The sequence below is a fragment of the Carettochelys insculpta genome, chromosome 5, assembly GCF_033958435.1.
Source record: "Carettochelys insculpta isolate YL-2023 chromosome 5, ASM3395843v1, whole genome shotgun sequence".
Lineage (NCBI taxonomy): Eukaryota > Metazoa > Chordata > Testudines > Carettochelyidae > Carettochelys > Carettochelys insculpta.
Genome location: NC_134141.1, coordinates 72,571,438 through 72,598,945, shown reverse-complemented (window position 1 = coordinate 72,598,945; position 27,508 = coordinate 72,571,438). Strand labels below are relative to the sequence as shown.

Sequence of the window (27,508 nt, the reverse complement as noted above, 5' to 3'; positions counted from 1 at the left end):
ACCTGACTTGTTTTTCCAGCAGCGTCAAATACATTAAAATTTTAACTGCTCGGTAAATTAATATTCAGGTGTAATACCAAAATAAAATTAAATGAGAGACTAACAGTACTTTTCTTAACACCTTCATCCTTCTGCATTTTTGTCAAAGTAATAGTGTTGTAAACAAAGTACATAGGAACGAATTTTGCATTACCAGGTACTGTACATTCGCTATAGGTTACACCTGGTCCGGCATGGTTGGGACCTAACTGGTCCCAAACAAGAGAATTTACTGGATTGGGGAGGTCCCTTGCTATGGGCCCCCAATCCTGCAGCCGGCACCCCCCCCCTCTCTCTCTCTCACAGACAGACAGACAGACAGACAGACAGACAGACAGACAGACAGACAGACAGACAGAGAGAGAGAGAGAGAGAGAGAGAGGACTGCTTGCCTGGCTGCTGCTGTGAGGGGCAGCTAGACATCAGCCCCACACTGCCCCCCAACACCCCATGGGGCTGCTGGGGGACTCCAGCCCTGGCTCCATGCTGTCCCCCACACAGGTGCTAGGGGATATCGGCTCCAGGCCTGCACTACCTATTGCAGAGCTGCCAGGGGATGCCAGCACCAGCTTTGGTCCTGCGCAGTCCCCAGACGGACTACAGGGGTTGTTGCCCTTGTCCCCGGATGACCCTCCTGCCCACAACCTCCCAGGCTCTCTGATCCGGTTTTAAGAGGTGCAACCTTTAGTAAAAGTGTTTATGTTGGCGGACGTATCTGTAGTTAAAGATTTCTACTGGCTGAAGATACTTCTTTGAAACTTTTTGTCTTAGATGTGGTTTTCTGTAGCACAACATGTAAATCAAGTTCTCTCCTTTAAAAAGGAAAATTTTGTATTTGTTCGTAACTTACCAAAATACAATGCATTAGTGCATCATTCCAATGCAATATATTTATAATGGAATTAGGGTGAAGTAAAAATTAGCAAATGTTTTATTCATCTTAAATAACATGCTGAAAATTAAATGTGAAGTCATTTCAAGGCATTTCCAGTGCCTTGAGACCATTTTCTAGATCAAAACAATATTTAATTTTTTTTTTTCTTAGTATGAGCACCAGGTTAGTACAAATCTCCCGGTTAGTAAGAAGTGTACAAGTACAAATATAGACATACAACGTGTGTGTGTGTGAGAGAGAGAGAGAGGGAGAGAGAGAGATAGATGACAAAGCTGATTAGCTGGAGTAAATCCCCAGAATAGATTTTGATTAAAGTAATTTTCGTTTTATAAACTGTCATAAGGAATATTGGAAGTTTTAACTCACGACTCCTCCTAGTGGACATGAATAAAATGATATTTTAAAAAATAACTTTCCCTACTTTTTTTTTTCTTTTTACCTCTTGCTTTTCTGCTTAAATGGTATCCCATTTACTGTCTGAAAAATGAGAAAGATCTAGTTGTATTATGTCTGGCTTTTTTGTGAAATTTTGCGTAATTTGACTAAAACAAATTATCACCGCACAACCAAATGATGTAAATTGGAAGGTCATAGCCTAAATACATTGAAGACTACTCACCTGTGCTCACTTGTATTATTTGACCCATGCTCTAGAGGGTTTAGTAGTAACATATTGCACTAATATTTTTTACAAGATAAATTATCGGCCACTCTTTTTGAAATGAAATACTTTTCTGTTAAGATAGAGTTCACATGTCAAAAATTGTAAAATACAATACAAAAACATATGGAAATTATTAGAAGCACTTTGTGTTTCTGTTCCAAGCAAATTTAAGTGGTCACTGTAAAAATTGTTTTTGATCAGCCTACGAAGGAGAGTGTAGTTCGGTATGTCATGTGTTTTTTTTTGTTTTTTTTTCCAGCCAGTATTCTGCAGGCCATGTCTCTCTTGATTTGTGCTGAAATGTACCAGGTATCCAGACTCCAGCATATCTGTGAGCTTTATATCATCACACAGCTACAGAGTATGCCTAGTAGGGAATTAACTTCTACAAGTCTCAGCGTTGTCAGTTTGCTCAGAAAAGCCAAGGTATGTGTTGCTCATATGTGAACATGCAATATTTTAATAATGGAATTGTTTAAAATATTTTTCTTGATATTTCACTTTTCAGGGTTGGATATTTGTATCTGCTCTTTAGGGATTGTCATAGCACAAGGATAGGCAAAGTACAGCCTGCCAAGAGCATAGCTTCCACCACATTTGTGCCACAGAAACTTTACTTGCAGCATGTCTGTGAATTTGTGACATGTCCTGCCACTGAGCCACATAGAAGTTGTGCAGTTTGGCTAAATTACTACTGTCATAAAGGACTTCGGTGAGTTTAGATGTAGTGGTTCCTCCTGTGGCGCTGAAGGAGCCTTGCACCACATCTCATTTGTACAGAAGGACTAGACGTAATGGACCGCATGCTTCAAAATGCTTTTAAAAAAACATACCAGGTGGTAAAACAAGGTAAGGGAGCTGAGAAAACAGCAGAGGAAAGAGGAGAGACAAAAATAAAGACAGATTGTGGGAACAGAAAAGGACAGTAAAGACAAGACAAAGATAAAATTGTTCTTATGGCTCCCAGATAAAGTGAGGTTTCCAAAAGGAAGTGTTTCATAAGAAAATAGCTAAGGGTAGAATTAGCTTACTTGTAATAAACTCTTGGGGGGAAAAAGAGCCATACAAAGAGAGAAGAGGGGTGTGTCTATACTTGCATTCCTCTTTCGAAAGAGGCATGCAAATGAGGTACAAATTTGCACCTCTTTTGTATATTTAATTTCAAAAGAGCTGCTTTTGAAAGAAGAAAGCCAGTGTAGACGCTGCTCTTTTGAAAGTAAACCCCAATGTTTGAAAGAATCCTTCTTCCTATTAAATTAATAGGTGTGTTATGAACAAGACACGAGAAGTCATTCTTCCGCTCTACTCTGTGCTGGTTAGGCCTCAGCTGGAGTATTGTGTCCAGTTCTGGGCACCGCAGTTCAAAAAGGATGTGGAGAGATTAGACAGTGTTCAGAAAAGAGCAACAAGAATGATTAGAGGTCTAGAGAATGTGACCTATGAAGAAAGGCTGAAAGAATTGGCCTTGTTTAATTTGGGAAAGAAGATTGAGGGGAGACATGATAGCGGTTTTCAGGTATCTAAAAGGGTGTCATAAGGAGGAGGGTGAAAACTTGTTGTTCTTGGCCTCTGAAGATAGAACAAGAGGCAATGGGCTTAAACTGCAGCAAGGGAGGTTTAGGTTGGACATTAGGAGAAAGTTCCCTAACTGTCAGGGTGGTCAAACAGTGGAATAAATTGCCAAGGGAGGTTGTAGAATCTCCATCGCTGGAGATTTTTAAGAACAGGTTAGATAGATGTCTATCAGGTATGGTTTAGACAAGTACTTCGTCCTCCCATTGGGGCAGGGGGCTGGACTCGATTGCCTCTCAAGGTCCCTTCCAGTCCTAGGCTATGTCTACAGTAGCCAAAAACTTCAAAATTGCCATGCAAATGGCCATTTTGAAGTTTACTAATGAAGCGCTGCAATACGTATTCAGTGCTTCATTAGCATGCGGGCGGCTGCGGCACTTCGAAATTGATGCGGCTCGTCCAGACGGGGCTCCTTTTCGAAAGGACCCTGCATACTTCAAAGTCCCCTTATTCCTGTAAGCAGATGGGAATCTGCTTATCCCCTATTCCTATGAGCAGATGGGATGTGCATCTGATGAAGTGAGTCTGTGCTCACGAAAGCTCATGCTCAAAACTTTTCTGTTCGTCTATAAGGTGCCACAGGACCCTTCGTTGCTGTTTCAAAAGAGGAATGCAAGTGTAGACGCAGCAGAGGAGTTAGTTTGCTGTAGCATTAAACAGCATTAGTTATAATTTGTTAGCTAAAATTAGTTTAGGTTACCCACTCTTGTGTTAACCAAACATTTTGAGAAAAGATAAAACATACTTTCAACAGCTATTTTGAAATTGATTTCTAACTGGACCTGGATTTTCTCAGTTCAAGTCTACGTAGTGAGACTGTTATGGTGGCTGGCAGCTACCTGTTTGCTGCCTGATTTCTGATATTTCAAACATTTTCTGTTTTAGTTTACTCTTTTTGTAAGTAGAATTAATCATTAGAATGTAATTTGTGATACCCAGTAATTGTCTTTTAAAATTCTACCATATTGCACCTGGTTTTCAGTAATTGTTCAGAGGGAGGATCCCCAGATCGTTCCCACACAGATTTGGGATGCAAAAGACTATTAAAGTCAGTTTCTTCCTGTGACAGTTCTTACTTGTTTCTTCTTCCTTTTAACTGTGGATCAGTTACAGTATTAGTACTTGTGCTTGTTAGTTATTCTTCATCAGAGCTTTACTGCTGAACTCCACTGTGGGGAGGGGTCTGAGCAGCTGCTGCTACACCTCCTTCAACTAAGGAAGGTTGCCTTTAACAGCAGTATTTAACAATTTTCACCAAGTCCCTGTTCACATATGAATACGTTTGGCATCCTTATATTAGTATGTTTATTTCCACCTGACATCGCTGTTAGAACTTGTATGTCATTGCCAGTTTATTGTGCCATATTTTCCCTAATATATTTTTGCTCATGGCTGCGATCCTTAGTTTGCTATGCTGTTCTTTTGACGCTGGAAATCTTAAATTATGATTTGCTTTTTTGTCCTTTCTGCTTTTATCTGTTATAGTCATGAACAGTGTTTGTATTCTGTTTCACTTTCCTTTTATCTTTGCAGTTTCACAACTCTGACTGCCTTTCAACATGGCTTCTTCATTTTATTGCCACTAACTACCTCATCTTCAGTCAAAAGCCTGAATTTCAAGATCTTTCAGGTAGCTAACCAATTCCTGTATTTTACAAAGAAATAAAAAAAAAAATCCATTATGTTTAGACTGAAGAAAAAATGCTAAGTAATGGAGCTTTTGAGCATTTAAGGACATAAGACTCTGGAAAGGCGTATTTAAGTCTATTTTATATGTTGAATCATGATTATAAGTTACTTCTCAAGACATACTTATTTAAATATCATATAATGAGCACATTTTAAAGAAAAAAGTTGAGCTCTTTATAGTGCTTTCCACTACCTCATGTAGCATATTACAAAACCGAATGATTAAATGGCACTTAATTAATACGAGTAAACCCAAGTGACAAAATAGTCAAGTTGTTTTATACAGGTTTTTTGAAATGTTAGAAACCATCTGCCTGATTAATAGGAGTAGCAAGAGCTTAGCACACCTCACTGTATTGCCCTGTTGTACCCTGCTGCCTGTCACCCCAACAATTACGATTGGCTGTGGTTCCCAGCTAATGGTTGCTGCTGAACCAGGGGTGGGGGCAGAGTGAAGGCAGCATATGTAGGTAGGAGCTTGAAGTCAGCGCTTCTGAGGAGCTGGGTACGGTGCTTGCCCCAAGCAAACGTGGCAGGCCACCCCTACCTGCACCTGTAGTGCTCCCAGGGCTGTTTTCCAACCTTCTAACCCCAGGTTTTAGTTAAGGGTATATAGTAAAAGAGTGAATTTTTGCCTGCTGGCCATTACTTGTCCATGAGTTTTACTAAGAATACCTTGTGACTAAAATGTAGCTTGAATTATGATGACAAAATTGTGGGGGTTTTTTTTTTTTGCTTTGTTTTGTTTTTTTCAAAATTATTTTTTGGGAACATAAGTAACAAAATTAAAAAAAATAAATCAACCTCCAAAGAAAAAGGAAATTCAGCATTAGGGCTTATTTTACCCTTTGTTGCTATCAGAAGGCTTTTGGTGTCCTTTGTGAATCTGAGCTCTTATTAGAGATCTAGCCACATCCCCTTTGTTGTCCCTTTCAGTAATAGGGAGTCAGAGCTATAAAGAACAAATTACTCCTTTTTTGCTGTGGCTGCATAAGAAAGCATGCACTGTTGCTACCTATGTTATATATCTCTTTTGTAGATAGTCCTAAATACAAATCTTCTGTCTTATATTTCTCTTAAAGAAAACCATGTAGTCAATACTTAGTTCATTAAAGAAATATTTATTTATTTATGCCTAGCACAGCAACAAGGATATTCGGGCAGTTGATTTTTACACAGTTCGTTTTTTAAAAAAAACACAGGCACAATGGACAGAGTTTTTACCTTAACTTCACCTCTCCTTTCTATTATGGTCTTGTGTGTCTTTAATGTTGTTTAAACCAGATTTTAGATTTTTTTTCAGTTTGTATTGTGTGTGTGTCTGTACATGTAATTTTGATGTTGTTTATTTACTTTTAGTGGAAGAACGCAATTTTGTGGAGATGCACAGATGGCCTTCTAGTATGTATTTGAAACAGCTTGCGGATTACAGGAATTACGTCAACTCCCAGAAATGCCACTGCATAGTGATGTAACCAGAAGATTGATTATTCACAGTATTCATATACTGGAGAATCGCAGACTGGCAATTACATGGAGGCTATTAAAATGCAGCAGGAATGAAAATAAACATTTTGAATCCTGCGGTGCTCTATCATGTGCTTGCTTAATCTCTTTTAATTAATAATAAATTGCTGTAATGTTTTAAAAGGATTACGGAATACACTATAGAGCAGCTTAAGGAGTTAATCTTATATGTAATTCAGGCCTCATCTGCACTACCAAGTTAGTTCAGTGTAAGCTGCATGTGTCAGTACCTAAATGTATCTCTTATGGATGTTAGTGTCCTGTTACAGAAATGCAGTAACACTACTTCCCTGAGCAGCATAGAGCCACGATTAAAGTACTGAAGTTGATGCAGTGTGACTTATAAGCACCATGTTACATCAATTCTAGGAATCCTTCACCAGCTGTTCCACAGTGTGTGATGCTGATCTCTTTGGTTACAATTGAGAATGCCATGGTTTCGCTCCCTCTCCAAAAGTCCCACAAATTTCTGAAATGCCTTTTTTCTGATTGTCCAGCTAGTGAGCGCACCTACCAGCTCTGCATTCTTGTGCACAGCTGACAACGGCAGCTACGTGTCCCAGACACACTCCACTCCAGCATGGAGGAGGCAGGAGATACTGGAACTTCTCAGTCTGTGTGGAGAAAAGGCTGTGCAAGCACAGGTATAGAACAGCCATAGAAAAGTAAAAATCCATGAGCAGATAGCATAGGGGATCCAAAAGAAGAACTACGATAGGAGCCAGTAGCAGACACATGTAAAACAGAAGTATTTGTGTCAGCCATGTTGAGAGGCCAACAGTCGTTCTGGTGGCAACCTACGGATCTCCTAAGTGCTACATGCCACAACTGCTGGAGAGCCTACTGATATTTCATACATATCCATGGATACCTTTGAGAAGCCCAAGTCACAGGTCTCTGACACAGCGAGAGAGAGGATGGGGGACATGTGACCAGAGCATTCCACATATACCATGTGCCAGGACCTGTTTTGAGACTCCATCACAGTTTAGTCAGTCCCAGCTGTCAAACATGGCTGAACCTGCCACAGGGGAAAGAACTTTGGGTAAGTGTGTAAATGAATTTCCCACTATAATTACAAACTGCTGGTATCTCCAATTTAACAGGATGTAGTTGCTGACTTTTCTTTAATGTACTTGTACTAAAAGATATAGTAGTACAAAAGAGACAGGTATTGGTGTCACCTGCTTTTCGTTCTATTGTAGAGTTAGGCAAGGGTGGCACGTGAAGCACTTTTTGCACACAGGGACGTCCTTTTAATTACCATGAGAGATCTCAGTGAAGCTTTCATGGATGTACTTTGCAATCATCTCCTGAAGGTTTCAAGAGATGGCAGCTTTATTTCTTCGTTTGTGGCAGGATGCTTTCCTCTGCCCCTCAGCAATAACTTCAACAGGCACCTTTGTCATACACTGGCTAGCAACAGAGAGGTCTCGGTGGCTTTGGGACAGTAAGCAACAGTTCTCTCTCTTTACCTAGATGCTTATATTGCCCTATCATTGCACTGTCTGAGAGGCACCTTTTTTTTTTTAAAAATAGAAATAACTATCTTTCTTCCCAATCTGTAGGAGAAAAAGAGGGTTTAATTTTAGGGCATTTTCAGTTATTGTGTCATCATGTTATGTATATGTGTGTGGAAAAATTAAGGGAAAGTGAAGTCAAAGAAGGGGTTTGTATTCAGTTGTGAAAACTGTTCAGGAGAACATTTTGTAGTATAGGAAACTTCCCTTGGAAAGTTCTGTCTCCAGCAGTCAAACTGCACCCCTTTCCCCATTGGTGGACAGTTTTATCATTTCAGCTGACTGCAGCTGCCAAGGGGATCTTACTCACAAAGAGAGATCCATGGTCAGCTCTATCAAGAGGTTTGATTGACAGGACAACCTAAAACTGAACTGTGTTCAAGGGGAAGCTTTTGCAGAGTGGTGCATCAGTTCCGTGGGTTCATGGGGACTTGTGTTTCTAAGTACTGTGTCTGGTCCATGTACTGATTGCATTGGTTCAGGTTGTATGGATTCATTTGTTATATGACCAAAAAAATCAGTCTTGAAGATCTTAAATAGGATCACCATAGGTTTCTGCAACATTCTGGTGAGGCATAGGTGATAGTTAGTAGATTTTTTTTCAAATATTGGTGTATGGACATTTAACAGTATTGAGACCTAGAGGACCCCAGTCTCAGATCATCTTAACAATTGAAAGATAGAATCTGCAACAGCAGGTGTTTTACACTGGAAGAAAGATCTTCAAAGTGGTTCCTTCTGCTTACCAGCAAAACAACAATCTTAGGATCAGCTTTAGCGAACTGTTCTTGCATTTTAAGATGTGGCATATGTGAAATGTCAGTGTTTTGATTCTACAGGGACAATGTAAGGAAAGGGCGATTAATGTAAAAGTTACTTAGTCCTATAAACAAGTCAGGATGAGCCATTTAAAGGCATCTGCAGAAAAAATAGATGCAGTGCGATAAAACCGACCGTATTGACTAGTACCTGTAGCGTTTTTGTGCTAATAAATAGCAATGTTTTTTTATGTCTACAGGGTTATTCTTTTGGGAATTCTGCAGTAGAACCATAGGGGATTTTCTTCTGATGTGCTTTTAGAAGTCTAGTTGTGGTGTTTCCTGTCTTGGGACAAAAATAATGGTACTGTTGTCGTTCAAAATACCAAGGGTTAGATCACTACAGGAATGATAATTAATAGTATTTATATATAGTTTTGCATCTGATCTAAGAGAGCTTTACAAACACGAGGAGTGCTGTTATCTTTGTCTCCCATATGAGGGAACCTGAAGGGCAATCTATACCTATGAGAAGATTGACATGCTGCGGTCAATCTACTGGAGTTTGATTTTTGCCACATCTGGTTAACATGTGGCAAAATTGACCTCTCCGAGCTCAACTGTTGATCCGTGTACTCCACACTATTGCATGGAGTAAAGGACGTCAATGCAAAACTTCCAAGTCTCGGACTACGCTAGGGAAGAAGGTTGATTCTGATATGTCGATTCTAGCTATGTGAATGGTGTAGCTAGAATTGCTATCTGAAATCGACTTTCTTCCCTAGTGTAGATCTACTTTATAGCAGAGAGGAATTAAAATTAGTTCAAGATCACATGACCAGTCAATGACAGGACTAGGAATAACACATTGCCTCCTGCAAGGAATAAAAGAGATCAGTCTGCTTTTGGCGAGGAAAAGACATTAGAAATGGAATAAAAATGATAAAACATTCAAGTTGAAACAGTATATGCATATAATAAATGTAGAAAAGATTTAACTCTCTCCTTGTTTCTTAATTTTTATATCCGTTACGATAAAAATTAGAAGTTTTAGATAGCTGTATGAGTGACAGATTCTGAAGTTTTGAAGGCTTAAAGGCCATCAGCAAAAGTAACTACAGATTTGCAATGCTAATTTGCATGAATAATTACTTATTAATATGCTCCATCACAGTATTTGCACCTTCAAATGTCCTGTTTACTTATTTAACTGATGTTTGTGTGTACAAATATTAAATTCATCGTGCAGTCATGGTAATTACATATACAGATTGTGTGGGAATGTTTACCCTTTATTGCATGTGGCCATAGGTTTTTAAAACTTTGGAAATCTGATCTGCTATTTTTGAATTTCTTGCTAATAATTCAGTATTGTGGGATATTTATTTTCATGAAGGATATTTCGTAAATCCTTTTCTCATTAATAGGTTTAAAACATATGGTAAAATGGAAATATGGATCATTTCCATGGACCAGAGAATATTTTATGTTATTGCTATATTTATTTTAGCCTTCAATGTTAATCAGCCATAAACATTTTATGTAACTAAGCCAAGGAATGTGAGGAGACATTTATCTTCACATTTATAACATGGTAATCAAACGTAAAATATAATTCCATTCTTTGTAGATGCCCCTGTTGTGGATGCTACTTCTTTCAGGTACAGACACTAGGTCAAATCCAGAATGATGTGATGGCTTGAGAAAATAAGTGATTTCTTCATATGCATCAAGGCTGCATCTATACCAGCAAGTTCTTTCAGAAAATCCAGCCCTTTTTCGAAAGAACGTGTAGAGCATCTGCACACAAAATGCACTCTTTTAATCCGAAATCAAAAAAACATGGCTCTTCTTTCGGAAGCCCTCTTCTGCTCTTGGATCAGGAAGAAGAGTGCTGCCTTTTGAAAGATACTTTTAAAAAAAAAAAAAAAAAAAAAGTGTAGATGCTCCCCAGGCCCTTCTTTCAAAAGAGCAGTCTTCATGGCATTGATTTTTTTCGATTCTTGCCCTGTTCGTTCAAAAGAGCAGAGGCTGTGTGGACCCTTTCTATCAAACGAGCAGATCGATTTTTTTTCAATCTGCTTTTTTGTGTGTGGACATGCTTTTTTGAAAATCTTTTCAGAAGAGATTTTCTGGAAGAACTGCGTTTGAAGGATCGCTGTAGTGTAGATGGAGCCCAACAGAATAACAAATGGATATGCTTTTTAAAATTTAAAATCTATGCCTTAGCATTAAGAATGCCAATTATATGGTTGTGAGGTTGCGTAGCTGTAGATACAATATCTTATCACTTAGGTATAATTCAGAAATCCACAGATGATGATCAGAAATTAATCAAAGAACCACTGAGTTTGAGATACTTGACAACTTTAAAATGTATAATATTCTGGCAATTTTGCATTGGTTTAAATTAGGAAGTTCCTGAAACTTGTTTTAAGCAACTAAAATATCTGGAAATTAGTTCTGGAAATTACTGTTTTTAGGTTTTAGATTTAAAAAAAAAATCAGGCAGTCCTCTAGCACATTAAAGACTGACAGTTTGATTAGGTAATGAGCTTCCATGCGTATGATCCACGTCATCAGATTTATAGGCAAACAAGTCTAGTGTAAGAAAACTGTTCTTTCAGTAACTTTCACTTTTTCCACAGGATGGACAGTCTCTAGGTCTTGGTGAATTTGGTAAGAAAAAAGTTTAGGAGCTAGGAACTTATTTTACAAAAGCATGTGCTGAAATTCAGCTTTTGATATTTTCACAGATTATGGAATGGTATTTTATCTGACAAATTTACACTTGTAGATTTAGTATTTAATATTTTGTAACAAAACAATAAACATTTTTACTGCATCTCCATTTCATGTGATTATTTACCCATTTTTGTTAAGAAAGTTTGAACAGTGTGCAGGAAGGAGTTAAACAGCAAAAATGAGAAATTTATATACTGGTAGATAAAATGAGTAAACATTATTTTTATTCTGCATTTGTGGTGCCCCACAGCTCAAATTAGAATTAGAACTCCCTCAAATACATGTTGTACATAGGAGGACATTTTGTAACAGGATTTGTGTTGAAATAAAGAGCATTGTTTTCTTCACATGCTTTGTATAGAAATACTGTCCTGTCCTGTAGCATAAACGTGAATCATGACGTATCTGCTTGATTAGCCTAAGCCAGCACTGCCTTTGGAATATTGGTCTTCTGTGGCAGCCTTGCTTATGGAGAGTGCTCTTTGGTGGTCAGTGTAAGCACTATAAAGATATCTTAAAGGCCAGTGTGAAGTCATGGGGCATATATCCCAATGATCTGGAAAATCTAGTTCAGGACAGATTGTCCTGGCAGCAAACCACTGTACAGGCTCTTAATTACTTTGAGTCAGCATATCCAGGCACTATAGGAAAAGTATAGGATCCAAAAAGATCATACAGTGCCTGTAGTTGGTAGGTTTTTATGTGACATCTGTAATTGTCTTTGCTGACCAGGAATTGGGTTAGTTGCTCACCAACTGCGTCATAGAAGATGAGATCTGTCAATTGATGGCTCAGCCCAAGTAAAGTAAGTATATAAACACTGAAGATACATTTTAATGAAGCTTCCCAAATTACATTACAGAGATGCAATAGTCTCTTCATAGCCACACTTTTTTATTTTCACACATTTTCTAATATTCTCAAACTTTCTACTGATTTAGAACTAGCCTTTAATGTGGGGAGGTGATAGAGGGAGCTGAGGAAACTGAATGAAGTATGAGGTATTTCTGTCCAGTTCATTAGTGATGCATCAGAGTGCAGCCAGCTCTGTTGTTGCACTTCCTCCAACACTTGCCCTTAAGAGCTGATTTCTTAGACTAGCTGAAGCTTAGTATTAGAAGAGAGAAAAAACAGGATTCTTGGTATGAAGCTAGGAGGGATTTGAGTTCTGATGCTGCATACTGAAGATACTTATGTGCTGAGGATTTTCCCTTTGAAGTAAATCTGGGCCATGACTTAAATGCCAAGGGGATTATTGTGCTCATCTAGATGCTCTGATCACTACATGCTGGCACAGCCATGCGATAATGATCTTTGACCCCTTTGTGGCATCTTTGATGGCTAGAGGGTGGAGCCCTAAGTGGTGTGTTATAAAGAATGGCATGAACAGCTCAAAGGTGCAATTATCCTTGATTTGTAAGAGCATGTACAGTTGCAGGCACAACAGACACTACTATCTTGCAAGCAATGGTCTCAAATACACTTTTTTTTAATGGATAGGATTAACAGTGGCCAGTCACCTATTCACAAAGCACAGTACCTTTACTTTGAGACAAAAACATTGGAGAGAGAACAGAACAGAACAAAAAATCCACCTGCAAGTTAAGCTTTCCAGCTATTCCCCTGCTTTTTCTTGGAGACCCTGTTTCAAAATCCTTCACATTCTTCCAGATCAATCACCCTCTTGGTTTAAGTCTCGTCATTTCTTGGGTTGAATGAGTCTCCTCTTTGCAGTATTCTGCATTCTTTTTCTCCTGGGCCTCTTGAAACCAGTCAAAACCATAGATACAATTCCCTCTGCCCATCCCACGTACGCTGGTAGTTTTCAAAGTTGTTTTTGTTGTGGGATTTGCATTAGTCTGGTTTCTCTTTGTAACCCCTGATTTTAATTTCCTCATGGAGTCAGCATATGCGTCATAGTTCAGACTGACAAACCATTTACGCATATAGTAGTCTTTGAGTATGCTATGTGCCAATAGTATCTGGCATTCCTCACAGCAATAATCTGAAGTTTCCATGCTTCAAAGGTCCCATATCTGTCACACACGTCTTGTAAGAGTTCCTGCCCTGAAAACATTAGCACTCTCTATATGTGTTTTAAAAATTGCTTGTCAGCGATATGTTTGTTCAAGAACTCTTCTTAAGCTATAAGAACTCTGACTACAGAATTTGGTATGCAGTTTCTTGTTACCCTAACTTAAGCCAAGGTTATGGTTTTCATGTGCCTGGACAGGGCAAAATACACAAATTCCCCCCCTTTTTCTCAGAACATGGTATGGGAGGGGTACTGAGAGGAGGCATGACATGCTACAGACTCATCACTGGGGACAGGGAGAGCGGGTGACAGTGGTACTGCAGAGGAACCACTGGTGACAGCCACAGCAGGAAAACACAGTAAACCCTTGAACTATGCAGGGATTGCATTTCTGGCTCTGCTGGGCTTACAGGAGCCAGGAAACTGTCCAGCCCATTCAGGCTGGTCAGTTTCCAGGCTCCCAGAGTGGAAGGGATCTGAGAACCAGGGGGCAGCCTGGTTCCTGTCTCTGTCTCTTGCAGGACCTAGGAAACTGACCAACCCCCATATGCCTATACCAATGAGTCAGTTTCCCAGGTCCTACAAGTGGGGAGCTGGGCACCAGGCAGCAGTCTGGCTCCCAGCTCCCCTTAGCTTGCAGAGAGGGGAAACTGACCAGAACAGTAGCCTTGGTCACTTTCCTGGCTCCAGCCAGTGGAGGAGAGGTGGGAACCAGGGGCAGCCTGGCTTCTGGCTCCCCTCCTCTCCTTGGAGATAGGAAACTAACCAAGGCTGCTGCCCTGCTCAGTTTCCTGGCACTGCAAGTAGAGGGGAGCTTGGAGCCAGACTGCTGCCTGGTTCCCAGCTTGCCACCGCTCCTGTCAGAGGCAGCTGTCACATTAAGCTGAGACATGAGCAATGTAATTGCACATATCTCGAGGGTTTACTGTAGTGGTTGTGTGAAGATGAGGCTCTTGACCTTACCTACCTCTAAATGGGTAAATACCCTGCACCATGCAGGGGGAGCCCTACTCCTCCCATGTAAAAGCACCCCCACCACACACACAGTTAGCCCCTGTGATATACCGTGGACCAGGATCCCTGGCCCTGCCCCTCCTCCAGCTCACATTGGGGTGAACAGCCCAGCCCTGGCCCCATTCTTGCTGCACTTGCTGGGGCTGGGCAGAACAGTCCTGCTGTCCCCTTCCAGTGCCAGGAGCCATGGCCTGACCTGGCACCCAAACTGGGGACAGGTAGAAGGGTCTGGAAACCATGGCCCAAAGTGGTCTCCCCTCCAAGGACAGGTGGGGGGATGCCAGTCATGGCCTGACCTGATCCCCAACCAGGGAGTGAAGTGAGCTGCAGCCAGGCCTTGCCCCCCTGCTCCACCAGGGATAGGCAAGGGGGCATGAGGAGTCATGGCCTGAGCTGGCCCCCACCTACCCTCTGATGACAGGACAGGGGGACTGGGAGCAGGAAAAAAACCCTTCAGCTGAGGACCTAAGCCACATGGGGTATATCTGCTAGTATTCTAACTAAAGACAGAGTGGGAAAGGAAATAACATTCCCTGTTGTACCAAATAGAGAACTAAGGAGCAGATAAACTGAAGGACTTGTATAAGGTTAAAAAGGGATGGTGGAATGGGAAACTGAATTCATGTATTTCACCTGTCCTGTGCCTTAGCCAGACCATCTTGCCTTTCCAACTGAACTATAACTCTTAGTTTTCTGTAACAACTCTTAAGATGCTGAGTTCCTTGGGAGACAGGGTGATCTGTTTTGTGGTACCAGGCACATGGAAAGTGCCCATATTTCACACACTCATGGGTGAACTAAGGATGAAAATACAGGGAAATCTGCTTTAACAAATGGCTGCCTAGTTGGTTTATAAGCAATCTAGACCAGTGGTTCCCAGCCCCCACCCCCAAAACCATTTATGGACCCCCATCAAAGTCAATTCTAGTAAATATTTTTTTAACTGGCCTCCTTTGCAACCCTTGCAGACCTGTATAGGGCCATGGACCCCAAGTTGGGAATGGATCTAGGCACAAATTTTAAAAAAAGCTGATGTCTCTGCTTTTCTGTGAGACATGTTTTCTTTCTGGATGCAATTTGACCTTTTCAAGTAGTTCTTCAGTGACTCACATCTCCTGAAGCAGTATGATGTATTGTTTCCCAGTAAGTGATGTTTTAGGGGCATGGATGTTCCAGAAGAGGAGCTATTTGTGAAAAATGTGCTGTAATAAAAGCCCAGGGGAAAGGAGAGGAGTCCTCTATCCTCCTAGATATTATAGGCAAGAGTGGCAAAAGCTTGTGCCATCCCTGTCTTTGTGAGGATTTATTTGTTTGAGGGGGGAGGGTAAGTTTAGTCTTCTAGTACAGCTGTGCCCATGAACCTTTCTCCTGGGGAGGCTTGCTGCTCTGCCCCCCTCTTGCCAAGGCCTGCCCTCACAGTGCAGGGGCTTGAGAGAACAGTTTGCATCAGAGGGGCTGTGAGGGGTGGGGAGAAACTGAGGGCTCAGCCCAAGCCAGAGGACAGCTCTCAGCCCAGGCTGGAGTTATCCCCTTTGACTATATCCATTCTGCCTCCCCCTCTGGATATCTACTCCCCTTTTGCTCCACCCCCACCTACTGTGTCCCCAACCCTGAAAAAAGCTCTGTATCCCTGCTGAGTGATGGCTTTGTCCTCCCCAAGTTTAATTCTTTTTTGAATCCTAGTAAAGTTTTAGCCTCCACAACATTCCATGGCAACAAGTTAGCAGATGAATTGTGGACTAGGTGAAGTATATGTCAAGTGTTAGAACTTCTGTGCAACTGGAATGCTAGATTTTTTAGTTGTGGACTCTGAACTGCTTAATTTTTGCTTTGCAGTTTACTGGAGATTAATATAACTGCCCAGAATCTCTTTCCACACTCTCAGAATCCTGTAGTTAGTGGTGCTGGCTGCTAATTTTACTAAATCAGTGCTCTAGGTACTTTCTAATAAATGCTGTTTGAAACTAGTCAATAGACAGGCATAAATTCCACATTGTGAGGCACAGAGAGCAGACACATTTCCCAGATGCAAAACACCCCTTCCTCTGAAGAGGGATCTACCTGGAAAATAAGCAAAGACTCAACTGCATAATGTAACAAGTCTCCACAAATAAATATTCATTCATCTACAGTAGTGGTAATGTTATACTGAATATTTTCTCTTGCAGAGTGATTCTTGTTGCAACTGGTCAGCCAAAATTTCTACAAGAGTAGATAAAATGGTCACCAACCAGTGGATTGGGAACCTTCTGCCAGCACTTGATAATCCTGACTGGGACATTAGCACTTACCCACAGTGCTAATGCTTTTCCTATCCTCTGCCTGGAAGCTGCTCCTGTGAACCTCCTGCTTACTGTGCAGGATGGGAAGGAGTGGAAAGCTGATGTCAGGGTGCTATCCCTGTTCTGCATTGTTATGTGGGAACCACCACCTGCATCCCAACTCCCTACCTCAGCCTGGTGAAAGGAAGGGATGGCACAGAGTGAGACTAAGGGGGCCTTGGAGGAGAGGTGGGGCCAGGGTAGTTGGATCTGAAATAGATCCTGGATTGCCCTTAGAAAGGTTTGAGACCACCCACCCCCTTACAGCATCACATAAGCAGCTGAAGTTCTGAGGGAGATTGTTTTCTTACAGTTTGAAGCAAGGGAAAGTCCTGCACTTGAATTAAAGCATTGTACACTGGCACTCACTGCGAGTGTTATTTAATCTCTAGTTCTTAACTGCTACACTGTCTAGCTGGACATGCTCTGTACAATGCTGGGCATAAAGTAGCAAGGGTAGCCTACACTTAAATAGAGAAATGTCTTTTTTTGAGATGTTAAATTTTAAGAAGTTTTATTTTATTTGTAGGGGTCTTAAATTCTACTAAGAGAGGGAGAAAAAGGTTGTGTTGGACAAACTGCAGTACCTAGTGTTTGAAGCCAGACATCCTAGAGGTATGAGACTTAAGGGTACAGTCAAGAATCCCTGCCTAGATTTTCCAAGGCTGAAACGCAAATAGCATGTTTAGTTGATAACTAGGACTGAAGTGTTTTCATCTGTCTTAATTTCTGCCCAATATAACTAAAAGCAGAGCAGAAATAAAGAGCTGAACTGTGAAGGATTCCTGCACTACAAAAATGCTGCTGCCTGGACTTATGCTTAGTCATGCAAGTTTAAATGACAGGCACCTTGAGCTGGCCAGTTCAAAAGTGCTTTGCTAAGGGTGATCCTAAGTCCCTGCCCCACTCTGCCACCTGCTTCCCATGAACAAGCCTAGGTTCTTCTGTTGCCAATACAGTTGCTTCAGAATTCCCCCCACCCCTGAAAAAATAAACACATTCACAATTAGCTTTTGAAGAGGAACACATTTTATTCAAGAGTTGTCAATTTTCTCATGACAGTTTACCTTTCAATCCTTCTGACTTTCCTTCCCCACCCGCCTTGCACATGCACACTTAGTCATGGAAGGAAAGGAAATAGGGATAGAAAGAAGAGTGCCATTCCCAGTGTTTCTGCCAAGCTTTTTCCCCCCTCCAAAAACCACTTCTGCTGCAGGAAGCTTTTGCACCAAGAGTTCTGGCCAGTTCTACTCAATAGCCAACACCCTCCCACTCCACTCTGCTTTCCAACACAACCTTGTCCTCCTGAAAATAGACAAGTACTATCAAAATAGTCATTGAGGTTACTTCCATTTAGAAAGCAAGCACAATTTACAGGCAGGCAACAACCCTACAAAATTACACTCCCTTCCCCCCACTGTATCCCTCCGTCCCTCCCTCATCCAACTGCACCCATTCCAGGCTAGCTGAGCTGCAGCCACTTGCCTGTAGATACATGTTGTAATAAGGAGAGCAGAGTAGTTGTCTCAAAGTAGCTGTCAGGGTTACCCAAGGATCATATTTATCAGAGGCCAAGGGCCAGTGGCTATTTTCAGCTAGTGTTCCAGGACACATTTGACTGAGCCCCAATCTCCTACACTTCCACCCTTCCCTCCCCGCCCCCACTTCAGCTTAATATATCATAAAATTAAAGCAAAAGCATCAGAAGTTCTTTGCACTACTAAGGTTGTAGTATTGCTGGATAACTATTGGGATTGGGATGAGATTAGCAGCAGAGAGAAAGGGAGACACAGCATGAGCGCATTTGTATTATTACATGGGTGAACACATCTCATTAGGGCAAACTTTTTATTCCTTTAGGTGAGGTCTGATCATATTCCATGCACCACTATTAACATCAAATGAATTGATGTCCAATAGCCCCTCTTTAGTTTTAGAAGGAAATCCGATGGCAACAGGAGAGTTGTTTCTGAAGGCTCCAGTGGCAGGGCAATTCAGTCACCAAGTCCAGTCTTTTTGGCCTGAAATTAGAAATGGTATATAGAAATTACAGGTTTTTTGGAGGTGGCCAGTTCAGACATTCCTAGAAGAGCACATAAGACTTCATCTAAAGAGATCTAGTTAGATATTAGTGATATGTACACCTTACTTCAAGGAAGTCGTCTCATCTTTGATGGCCAGATCTACTGTTCAGATCATTAGGAAAAATGAGTTAACAGAGAAAGCTGTGCTAGTCTATATACTGCTTTTTTGTTTTGATAGGAAAAATAGTAGGGCTTGTTTAATGTAGACCAAAGACACTAATTTTTCAGAAAGAAAAGTACATGATATGACTACCTGAAGTAATTGTCCTGAGTACAGCTTGTCAGACGAGGTCCCTTTGTTGCAACCAAGACTCTTCTTCACAGAAATACTAGCTTTTAAAAGACTTGCCTCACATCCAGGATGAATTTTCTGGTCAGAAGTAAAGGTGCCAGAATAACTGTTAGCCCAATGTTTAAAAGAATTTACTTGAAATTGGGGAGAACCAAGTTCAAGTAGGGCTTAGTTCAGAGCAGGGATTAGTATCTAGGTTCTCCTACATTCTTGGGCTACTGGCTATTCTGCAAGGGTTTATGTTGCCCCACCTTCCCTCTTGCTTTTTTTGGTCGCAAAATAAAAGCATCAAAGTTTTGATATTGACATTAATGGAATACTAATTTTCTGACCTGCTCTAGTTCAGAGCAAGATTTTTCATATCAGAGCATAGAGCATTGTCATGTGGCAAGGCCATATGAAACTTCAAGAAAGCAGGACAACTAGCTGGCCCCCATGCTTGTTAGTTTCACATATGGAAGTGTATATTTAGCAGGGTTTAGACAATGCATGGAAGTTACCAGTATTTGGCCCAGCAAGCAGGGTGTCTGCATGGCTATTACACCTATAGTAAACCCTCAAGTTATGGGGGGGGGTTGCGTTCCTGCAAACCCCCAAATAAGTCAAGGGGAGCTGGGAACCAGGCTCCAGCCTGGTTCCTCTGGGCTTGCAGGAATAGGGAAACTGACCAGCTCAGTAGGGCTGGTCAGTTTCCTGTCTCCCAGAGTGTGGAGAGCTGGAACCTGGAAGCAGCCTGGTTGAAGTCTCCCCATGGCTTGCAGGACCCAGGAAACTGACCAGAGCTCAGGGCTGGTCAATGTCCCAGTCCCATCAACCCAGGGGATCTGGGAGCCAGGCTGCTACTTGGTTCCCGCAAGCGGGGAGCTGGGAACGAGGCTAAGAGCCTTCTCCCTCTGTCCCACCAGCCACACAGCTGGGGAGAAGGCTCCAGCCACGGGTCTCCCCACCCCGGCACTGTCTGGCTCTGCTGCAGCCATGGGATCTCCCCCCTTCCCCCCTCATGTAAGTGTGAGATATGTGCATGTTGAATGAACATCTTGGGAGATTACTGTACAGTAAAGGAGCAAATATTATAGCTGGCTAAGCTGCTGCCAATGACCTACATGAAGCAAAGATAAAGGAAGGGTTAAGTGAGCAGTTCCATTACTGGGAGGAGAAACAGATCCAAGTTTCAATATCTGCATGACTTGCACTTGTCTAGCTGTACACCCAATGACAAGTCACAAAGTACCGTGCCAATGTTAGTACAGTACTGGGTTTTCTGTTCTAACAAGGTTGAGTCCCACTCTCTCTCTCTCTCATGATCTCCAAGCAACACACAGTTGCCAGGTTGGGCTGCACAAACTAGTACTGTGCAACTCTTGTTCTCTTTGAGGGTGTTCCAGTTTTCTTGCTTCAACAGTATAAAGGTAGAGTGCTGTGTAAATCTAGGTATAGGAACTTCTGCACTAGGGTGGCTACTGCACATTTTCATACAGCGAGTTTCTATATACATCTCAGTGCTCTAACCCCACCCTTTTATCTTCCTAATTTGCCACACTTGACCGAGAGGTAGGAAAGGCCATTTAATACTCTCCCCTGTCCCACCTGTTGGGCTAAAATGAAGGTCAATCCCTGCCCATGTTTTAGTACTAGATAAAAGTAATCTGTTTAAAGGCTATTTTCATCCCTGGGCAGTGAAGCACTTTACAGAGGTGGTAAGTGTTAGATCCATTCTGTAGCTGGGGAAAATGGAAAGACAGAGAGGGGAAGTGACTTGAAGGATGTTCAGCAGATTACTGATTCATCCAGGACAAGAAGTGAGGTACTCTAGGTCCCTCTCCAGTACCCTGTTCACAGGGCCATACAGCTCTCCACTGATTTAATATCCCCCTCTAGCTTCCTGGCTATTATGACAGGCATTCTTCCACCCAGCTAAGCAATCCTGCTTGCTCTGTATCAACAACTGTCTGCTTCTAGTTTCTGATTGAGACCAATGTGAACTCCTTACAGATTTAATCCATCCCTGGCAAGATTACATCTCAAACCCACTGGCATACTCATGGGACAGAATGGATTTTGTGGTGTGCTAGTATGAAGTTGAATGTGTCACATTCCCATAGTGCTGCATATAAGATTTGTGGGGTGGGGGAGGGCCCAGGGAGAGAGAATAGACTCCTCTCTGCAACCTTCCTTGCAGAGGCACCTGGGCTGGGGGTGAAGGGGCACCTCCCCCCCCCCACACCCTTTCCCAGCTACAGCTGATCTGCTTCTGCGCCATGGGAGAGGCACTTCTCCCTGCCACCACTACTCTGAATGGCTCTTCTTAGGCAGCTGTGCAGCCACATAGCTTTGAAGGAACTGTGTGCCCTGGAGAACGTGTTGCAGGTCTCTCCCCAGCCCATATCCTTCACAGATAGATTACAAGTGTGTTAGAGCCCTAGCCCCTCAACTTCAGTTGTATCAGCTCAGGCTTATAGCTCTGAGCATCCCTGGTTCCATTCCGATATGTGAATCAAAATCATAGCTACCCACACTACTTTGTTCTGTGCATATGGCCCTGGCCTAGTGCAGTCCTGGTTCATGACAATGTCCCCTCTAAGGTTTTCTATGTGCATATGCACCACCAGTACAAAAAAAAATGAAAACAGACTAGCAGAACACCTACAGCTAATTACTGACTTCACACAAGTGCACATCTGAAAGGGAAGACCACTCCTGACTAGGGCTCCACAGCACTTTGGTAATGCATCTGGAGTGCTATCCGGTAACAATTAACAGCTTGTGGTAACTAGTGGGCTCTAAAAGATCCATTGCATTGATACTTTGCCCTTCCCACATCTTTTGTGGTTGGAGGTCAGGCTCTCTGCTCCAAAAGGAGCTGCTTCTGTCATGTAAAGTGTCTATAAGCTACAGTAGTTTTCAGCAGTTTCTATATCCTACACAGACCAGCTGGGACAGGGCAACAGTCAGACATTTGGGCAGGTATAGCCTTCTCTCTTCTTTGGTTGGTAATTGACAGCCAAGCTGTTTCAAGTAGAAAGAAACCATGAATAAACACTGGAATCAGAACAGTGGGCAACTGTACCACGGCATTCAGCATTATGCCCAAATCAGCCATAGGCATAACAAAACAAAAACCCAAACACAGTAAGTGCACCTTCTGTTTCAGCCCAAAAACCACAAGGTCCACCTTTCCAAGGGAATTTTTAAATATTTGGATCTGAGCACAAAAGTTAAACATTAGTTCTCCTGGATTTGAAACAAGAGCCACCAATACACATATCCTTTTGTCAGCAGGGGGAGTAGGTAGCTGGATGAATCCTCCTTAGCCCTGGAAACAGAGCTGGCCATGTATATTATCCTCCACTAGCCTTTCACTGCACCTTTTTCCCCCCCAGGGTGAAGCTGATAATGTCCCAGACTTTGTTTGCCTGCAGAGGTGCAATAACTACAATACCAGTTACTTGAGTCAGAAGTGACACAGATTTCATTGACTATGATGAGGTAGAGCAGTTCTCTTTTCATACAGGAACTGGTTTCTAATGGCCAGAATATATTCCCCATAATTTACCTTCATGTTACTGTAGAGCACCTATTTTCTGTAGCTCTTGGGAGAGTTTTCCCTGGTCTTCTAAAGCAGCCAGATCAGAATATCCACCAATGCAGACTTCTCCAATATACACCCGAGGGACCTAGACATACACACAAGTGACATTTGTTAGTCAGCAGCAAGGAAAATAAGCTTTGCAGCAGGGTCTCTGAAGAGATTAGGACACAGATTCGCAATCCGACTTGCAATGTCTAACCCATAGGTGCTCTGCCACCCAGTAGAATTCATAACCCTGCATTCAGCACCTTTCCTTCACATGGCAAGACGTAGATACTTAAGGGACTCTCCAGGCACTTATACACTTTCAAAATAAAGGTATTCTGGAAGAGCTATTCCCAAATAACACTGCTACACACACACACACAAAAAAAAAAAATGCATTTTGAAATAGCACATAGCTATTTCAAAATAGTGTCTATGTGCATGGAGCCTACTCCAAAACAGAGCCATTGAATGTACTATGGCTTATTTCAAAATAGGATATTCCCTGTCTTAACAGTTCCTGTTTCAAAGTAGGCACTATTCTGCACAGAATGACTTTTACCAATTTCAAAATAAGCCAACTGCTATTTTGAAATTTCAAAATAGCAGTTGTGTATTGTAGACACTAGGATAGTTATTTTGAAATAACTTTACTGTTTAGGCCTACACTCATATGCTGGCAAGCAAAGAGAAATTCAGAGGCAAGGGCTGAAGCTTAGGCTATTGATGTTCTGCTTTGTTATCTTGTGAGAAAGATCTGACCTGGCTTTGGTATGCAACTCCAGGAGAGGAAACAGCTGGAAAAAACTGTGAAAGTAGTATTCTGGTTGGTCAGTTGAGGCACCAAGGCTGGCTTCTCAGAATCCTGTCCTTAGGCACCTATAATTTCCCATGCATTGTACAGAGCACCTGGAAGCGTAACTCTAGGCTGGGAATTCCACTGCACTTAGATGTAAGTGTCACGACACCCAGGTCGCTTCTTTTCACTCTAGCCTGAAGCTCTTCATTGGACTGTTGCTGAACTTCACGATGTTTTGATTTAGGACTGGTAAAGAGTCAGTGTTGGGGAGAAGAGTGTCATAACTGACTCTGCTTGCATATCTCTATGAAACAGCTGTTCATTGCCAATTCAGAGGCGGATCTCTATGCCAGTCCACATGATTGGACATTAAAGTCTGTCTTCAAAACAGAACCACATTTCCAGTGTAAAGGCTGAGTCAGGCTTCAAAAAAAAAACAAAAAAAACCACACACACACACACACACACACCTTACTGGAACAGACCAGCTGGTTACTACGCAGGTTGTTATCTGGGAAGGAAGTCTGCTTACCAATCCTTGTGTAACATTGTAAAATAGAAAACAGAAGGGTCACAAGATGCCCTCTGTGCTGCAGCTGAGGAAGTTGCTTCATAAGTAGTCGAATACTTACCACTGGAACTCTAATGGTTTCACAAATATTATGATGCACAATGAGTCATTTTGAAGTAGATATTATAGCTAATTTATTGCTAGGAAAAGTGGGCAAAGTCAAATAACTGTTCTGCTTAAAGATACATAGAAAGCAAAGGACAGAGCAGAGTCCAACACACACACACACACACACACACACACACACACACACACACACACACACACACGACTCCTAGTCTTATGCTTAAGCTGCTAGAACATATTTACGCTTTGTGTAGTGAAAGGTTATCACCATAATATCTTGTTACATTAGGGTTACATGCCACTCTTACAGTAAGTTGATGGACAAGGCAAGCTCAGTAGTGAGTTAATGTTGAGTTTATTATGGGTTGGGCCAAGCCATCTTTTGAATGGGGGGAGCCTAACCACCAGCTTCCATTTAAGATAGTTGTAAGAAGCCATCAAGCTACTTTATGCACCAAATACCTGCCACAATAGGCACAGCACTCCAAAAACATGCACGTGGCAAGGCTTGAATAGAAGCTGAACTGCAGGAATCAAGGGCTGTCCCTGGTTTGGAGCCATGCTCATTTGGGTGTCTGACAGAAACAGTGGGAAGACCCAATAAAAAGTTGGCCAAAGGCAGCAGGAAATACCAGACAAGCACAGAAGCATTAGCAACATGGCTCAGAGAAACTGGAAGTCTGGAGAGCTTTTTGACCCACTGCTGGCTGAAAAGGACTTGGGAGGGATAGCCACCTCCTGCTGTGTTCAGGGAAACAAGACTTTGCAGATTCTTTGTAAATAAACAGGGATTGCATTGAACAAGTGGTAGACTTTGGCTGTTTGGGCCAGTTAAGTTAATTGTATCAAGTATGCTTTACACACACATCCCACAATAGTAAGCATCTTTCAAAATTGATAGAAAAAGCTGTTGGAAAGCTTAACAGCATTCAGAAAAACTATTACCCATCTTAAACTAGTTACACAGCCAGTAGCTCTGGAACACCAATCAGATCCAAGAGTCACAGAGAGGGGCTAGCAAACTAAAGTGAATTAAAAGACCACAGCACTTGAGACAGCTATAGTTACTTACTCAGAACGTGTGAAGCCATGTTAGGAGACAGAAATCTAGAGACACCACAGAAGACATAAAACATGACTTTTTTTTCCTCCTTTAAATTGGGAGAAATCCCCTCCTTCTACTCCACCTAAGTTGCAGAGTCCTCAGAAGAGGCCCTGAGCCTCTGTATTTACAGACCCACAGCATACATTCAGGCACCATTTAAATAAAAAACCAAATACAGTTAAGTGACTGTCAAATTGGAAAAAAAACAAAACAAAACAAAACTCACCGTTCTTGCCCCAGTTGTTTGCTGGAAATAGTTCTGAATAGCATTCATATCATTTTGTGTGGTAATGTCAATGAATTCCAGGTGGCCTTCCTTGAAAGCATATTTTTTGAGTATACTCATTGCACTCTGGCAGTAAGGACAAGATGGTTTTATAAAAACAGCCACTTTACCAGCTTTGATTTTGCTCTGAACAAATGCCTGCGTCATCTTAACAGTATCACAGGCAGCTCTGTCCTTTAAGCAGAAAGGAAATTGTAGTAGCTACAACAGCCAGTGCTTGTGGTTTTTGTAAGCTGCAAACTGCTTTCCATATTAAGAGCCACCACCCTGTAGGAGGAGTTTCCCTTCACTCAGGCTCACATTTTAAAGAGATAATGCACAAAGCTTCCAAGTACTAATTTAACATTTCCATGGTTACAAACAGGTGAATGGTTTTCAAATGTGAAGCAATTTGCCCATCAGCTGCTATTTCCTCTCTGTGTTGGTATATGACATTTATACAAGTGGGCTACTCTGCAATATTTCCTAATAAATGAATGCCTGCAAGTGATGCACACAAGTAGGGTTAAGTCTTCAGTCTCTCTGGATTTGAGTTGGTGTGGTGGGTTGCCTACTGGTCTCATCAGCAGCAGTGAAGGGTGGACATCTCCCTGTGTTTCTCAATGGTTTTGTGCTGGTGACCCCCCCCATGTGTGTATATATATAGGGAACTGATTTTTATTTATATGTGTGTGTACACACACACTCAAATAAAAATCATGACCTACTAGAAAAAGAAATTCAGTTCCCTACCTCAGGCTTAGGACTTCACCACCCTGAGGCTCAAGGCTCGACCCTGTGCCCCTCAGGGCTTCAGCTCTGCAGGTCATGAAACCCAGGGCCTTAGCAAGTTGGGGTTTCAGGCTGTAGGTTTGCAGGGTTTGGGGTTGAAACATATACATTTGCTTTGTGAGGCTCTTGTGGCATGGAGCCCCGGGCAATTGCCCTGTTTCCTACCCCCTAACACTACCCCTGATTATGACCCCCCTCCACTGGTCCTGTGAGCTGACCGAGAAGAGAAACACTCCTCTACAGGGAAACAGCTGCAAACCTGTATAGCTGACTTAACCGAGATCCTGCTGTTGGTCATGTCTCTCATCCCAGAAGTTAAAATTAACTGGGGTGCACACACACCCAAGTTCCACAGTTAGCATTATGGGATTCCCTGAATTCCCACAATGAAACAGAATCATGTTTTCAAAAGCACCTAGATGACTTGGGCGTCTCAGTCCCAGTTGCAGAAGTGACTTACACACTTTGGCTCTCGGGCCCTATTTACGTCAATGACTTTCAAAATTAATAGAGCTTAGGCTCCTAAGTCACGTAGACACTTTTGGAAATGTTACCCAATTTTAACTTTATGCCTGGGAGTAGGCCCAGGTACTTCAATGGGATACACAAAACTTTTTCTGATAGATCTGTAGAATAGCTTGGGATTTTTGCCGGTGTTGGGTTTTTTCCATCCTTTCTGTACAGTTCAGAAAAGCTCTGAGCTTAGGCCTTGAAATGTGAAATGAAGCGAACAGCACAGGAGTTTAAGCTCTGCTTGGGATGACTATAAATTCCACATTCTTCCTAATTAACAAATTATAAATGCCTTGTGCTGCTAGGGAGTGTTCCTTCTGAGGCTCTCAAAGAGTTGTATCCTACTTTTACAGATGGGGAAACTGAGATACAAAGAAACTAGTGGTCTTCCTCAAAGTCACACAGTGGGCGTGTCTACACTAGCCCCAAACTTCAAAATGGCCATGCAAATGGCCATTTCGAAGTTTACTAATGAAGTGCCGAAATGCATATTCAGCGCTTCATTAGCACGCAGGCGGCTGCGGCGCTTCAAAATTGACGTGGCTCGCCACCGTGCGGCTCATCCGACGGGGCTCCTTTTCGAAAGGACCCCGCCTACTTCGAAGTCCCTTTATTCCCTTCTGCTCATAGGAATAAGGGGACTTCGAAGTAGGCGGGGTCCTTTCGAA

General features: G+C 42.0%; 2 protein-coding genes across 3 annotated transcripts in view; one reads left to right on the top strand and one right to left on the bottom strand.

Annotated features, from left to right (window-relative positions):
- RHOBTB3 (Rho related BTB domain containing 3) overlaps nt 1-8,590 on the top strand; it is an 82,712-nt gene extending 74,122 nt beyond the window's left edge. For both annotated transcript variants that reach the window (XM_074994198.1, XM_074994197.1), the window contains 3 exons: nt 1,858-2,024; nt 4,704-4,800; nt 6,219-8,590. In XM_074994198.1, the coding sequence (XP_074850299.1) occupies nt 1,858-2,024; nt 4,704-4,800; nt 6,219-6,334 (380 nt within the window). In that variant the 3' untranslated portion in view covers nt 6,335-8,590. The remainder of the gene's footprint in view (nt 1-1,857; nt 2,025-4,703; nt 4,801-6,218) is intronic.
- A 9,200-nt stretch (nt 8,591-17,790) lies between these two features.
- Nucleotides 17,791-25,768, bottom strand: GLRX (glutaredoxin). The gene is made up of 3 exons (XM_074995314.1): nt 25,497-25,768; nt 22,709-22,829; nt 17,791-18,800 (listed from the first exon to the last, which is right to left on the bottom strand). Exons 1-2 carry the CDS (start codon nt 25,701-25,703, stop codon nt 22,716-22,718), a joined length of 321 nt encoding a protein of 106 aa, XP_074851415.1. The 5' UTR covers nt 25,704-25,768; the 3' UTR covers nt 17,791-18,800; nt 22,709-22,715.
- Nucleotides 25,769-27,508: the final 1,740 nt, after the last annotated feature.

Bases quoted from the DNA above. Each gene is read 5' to 3' on its own strand.
- GLRX (XM_074995314.1), bottom strand. From the start codon at position 25,703: ATGACGCAGGCATTTGTTCAGAGCAAAATCAAAGCTGGTAAAGTGGCT. The intron at 22,830-25,496 runs GTGAGTTTTGTT...GTGTATGTCTAG, and splicing joins AAACAACTGGGGCAAGAACG to GTCCCTCGGGTGTATATTGG.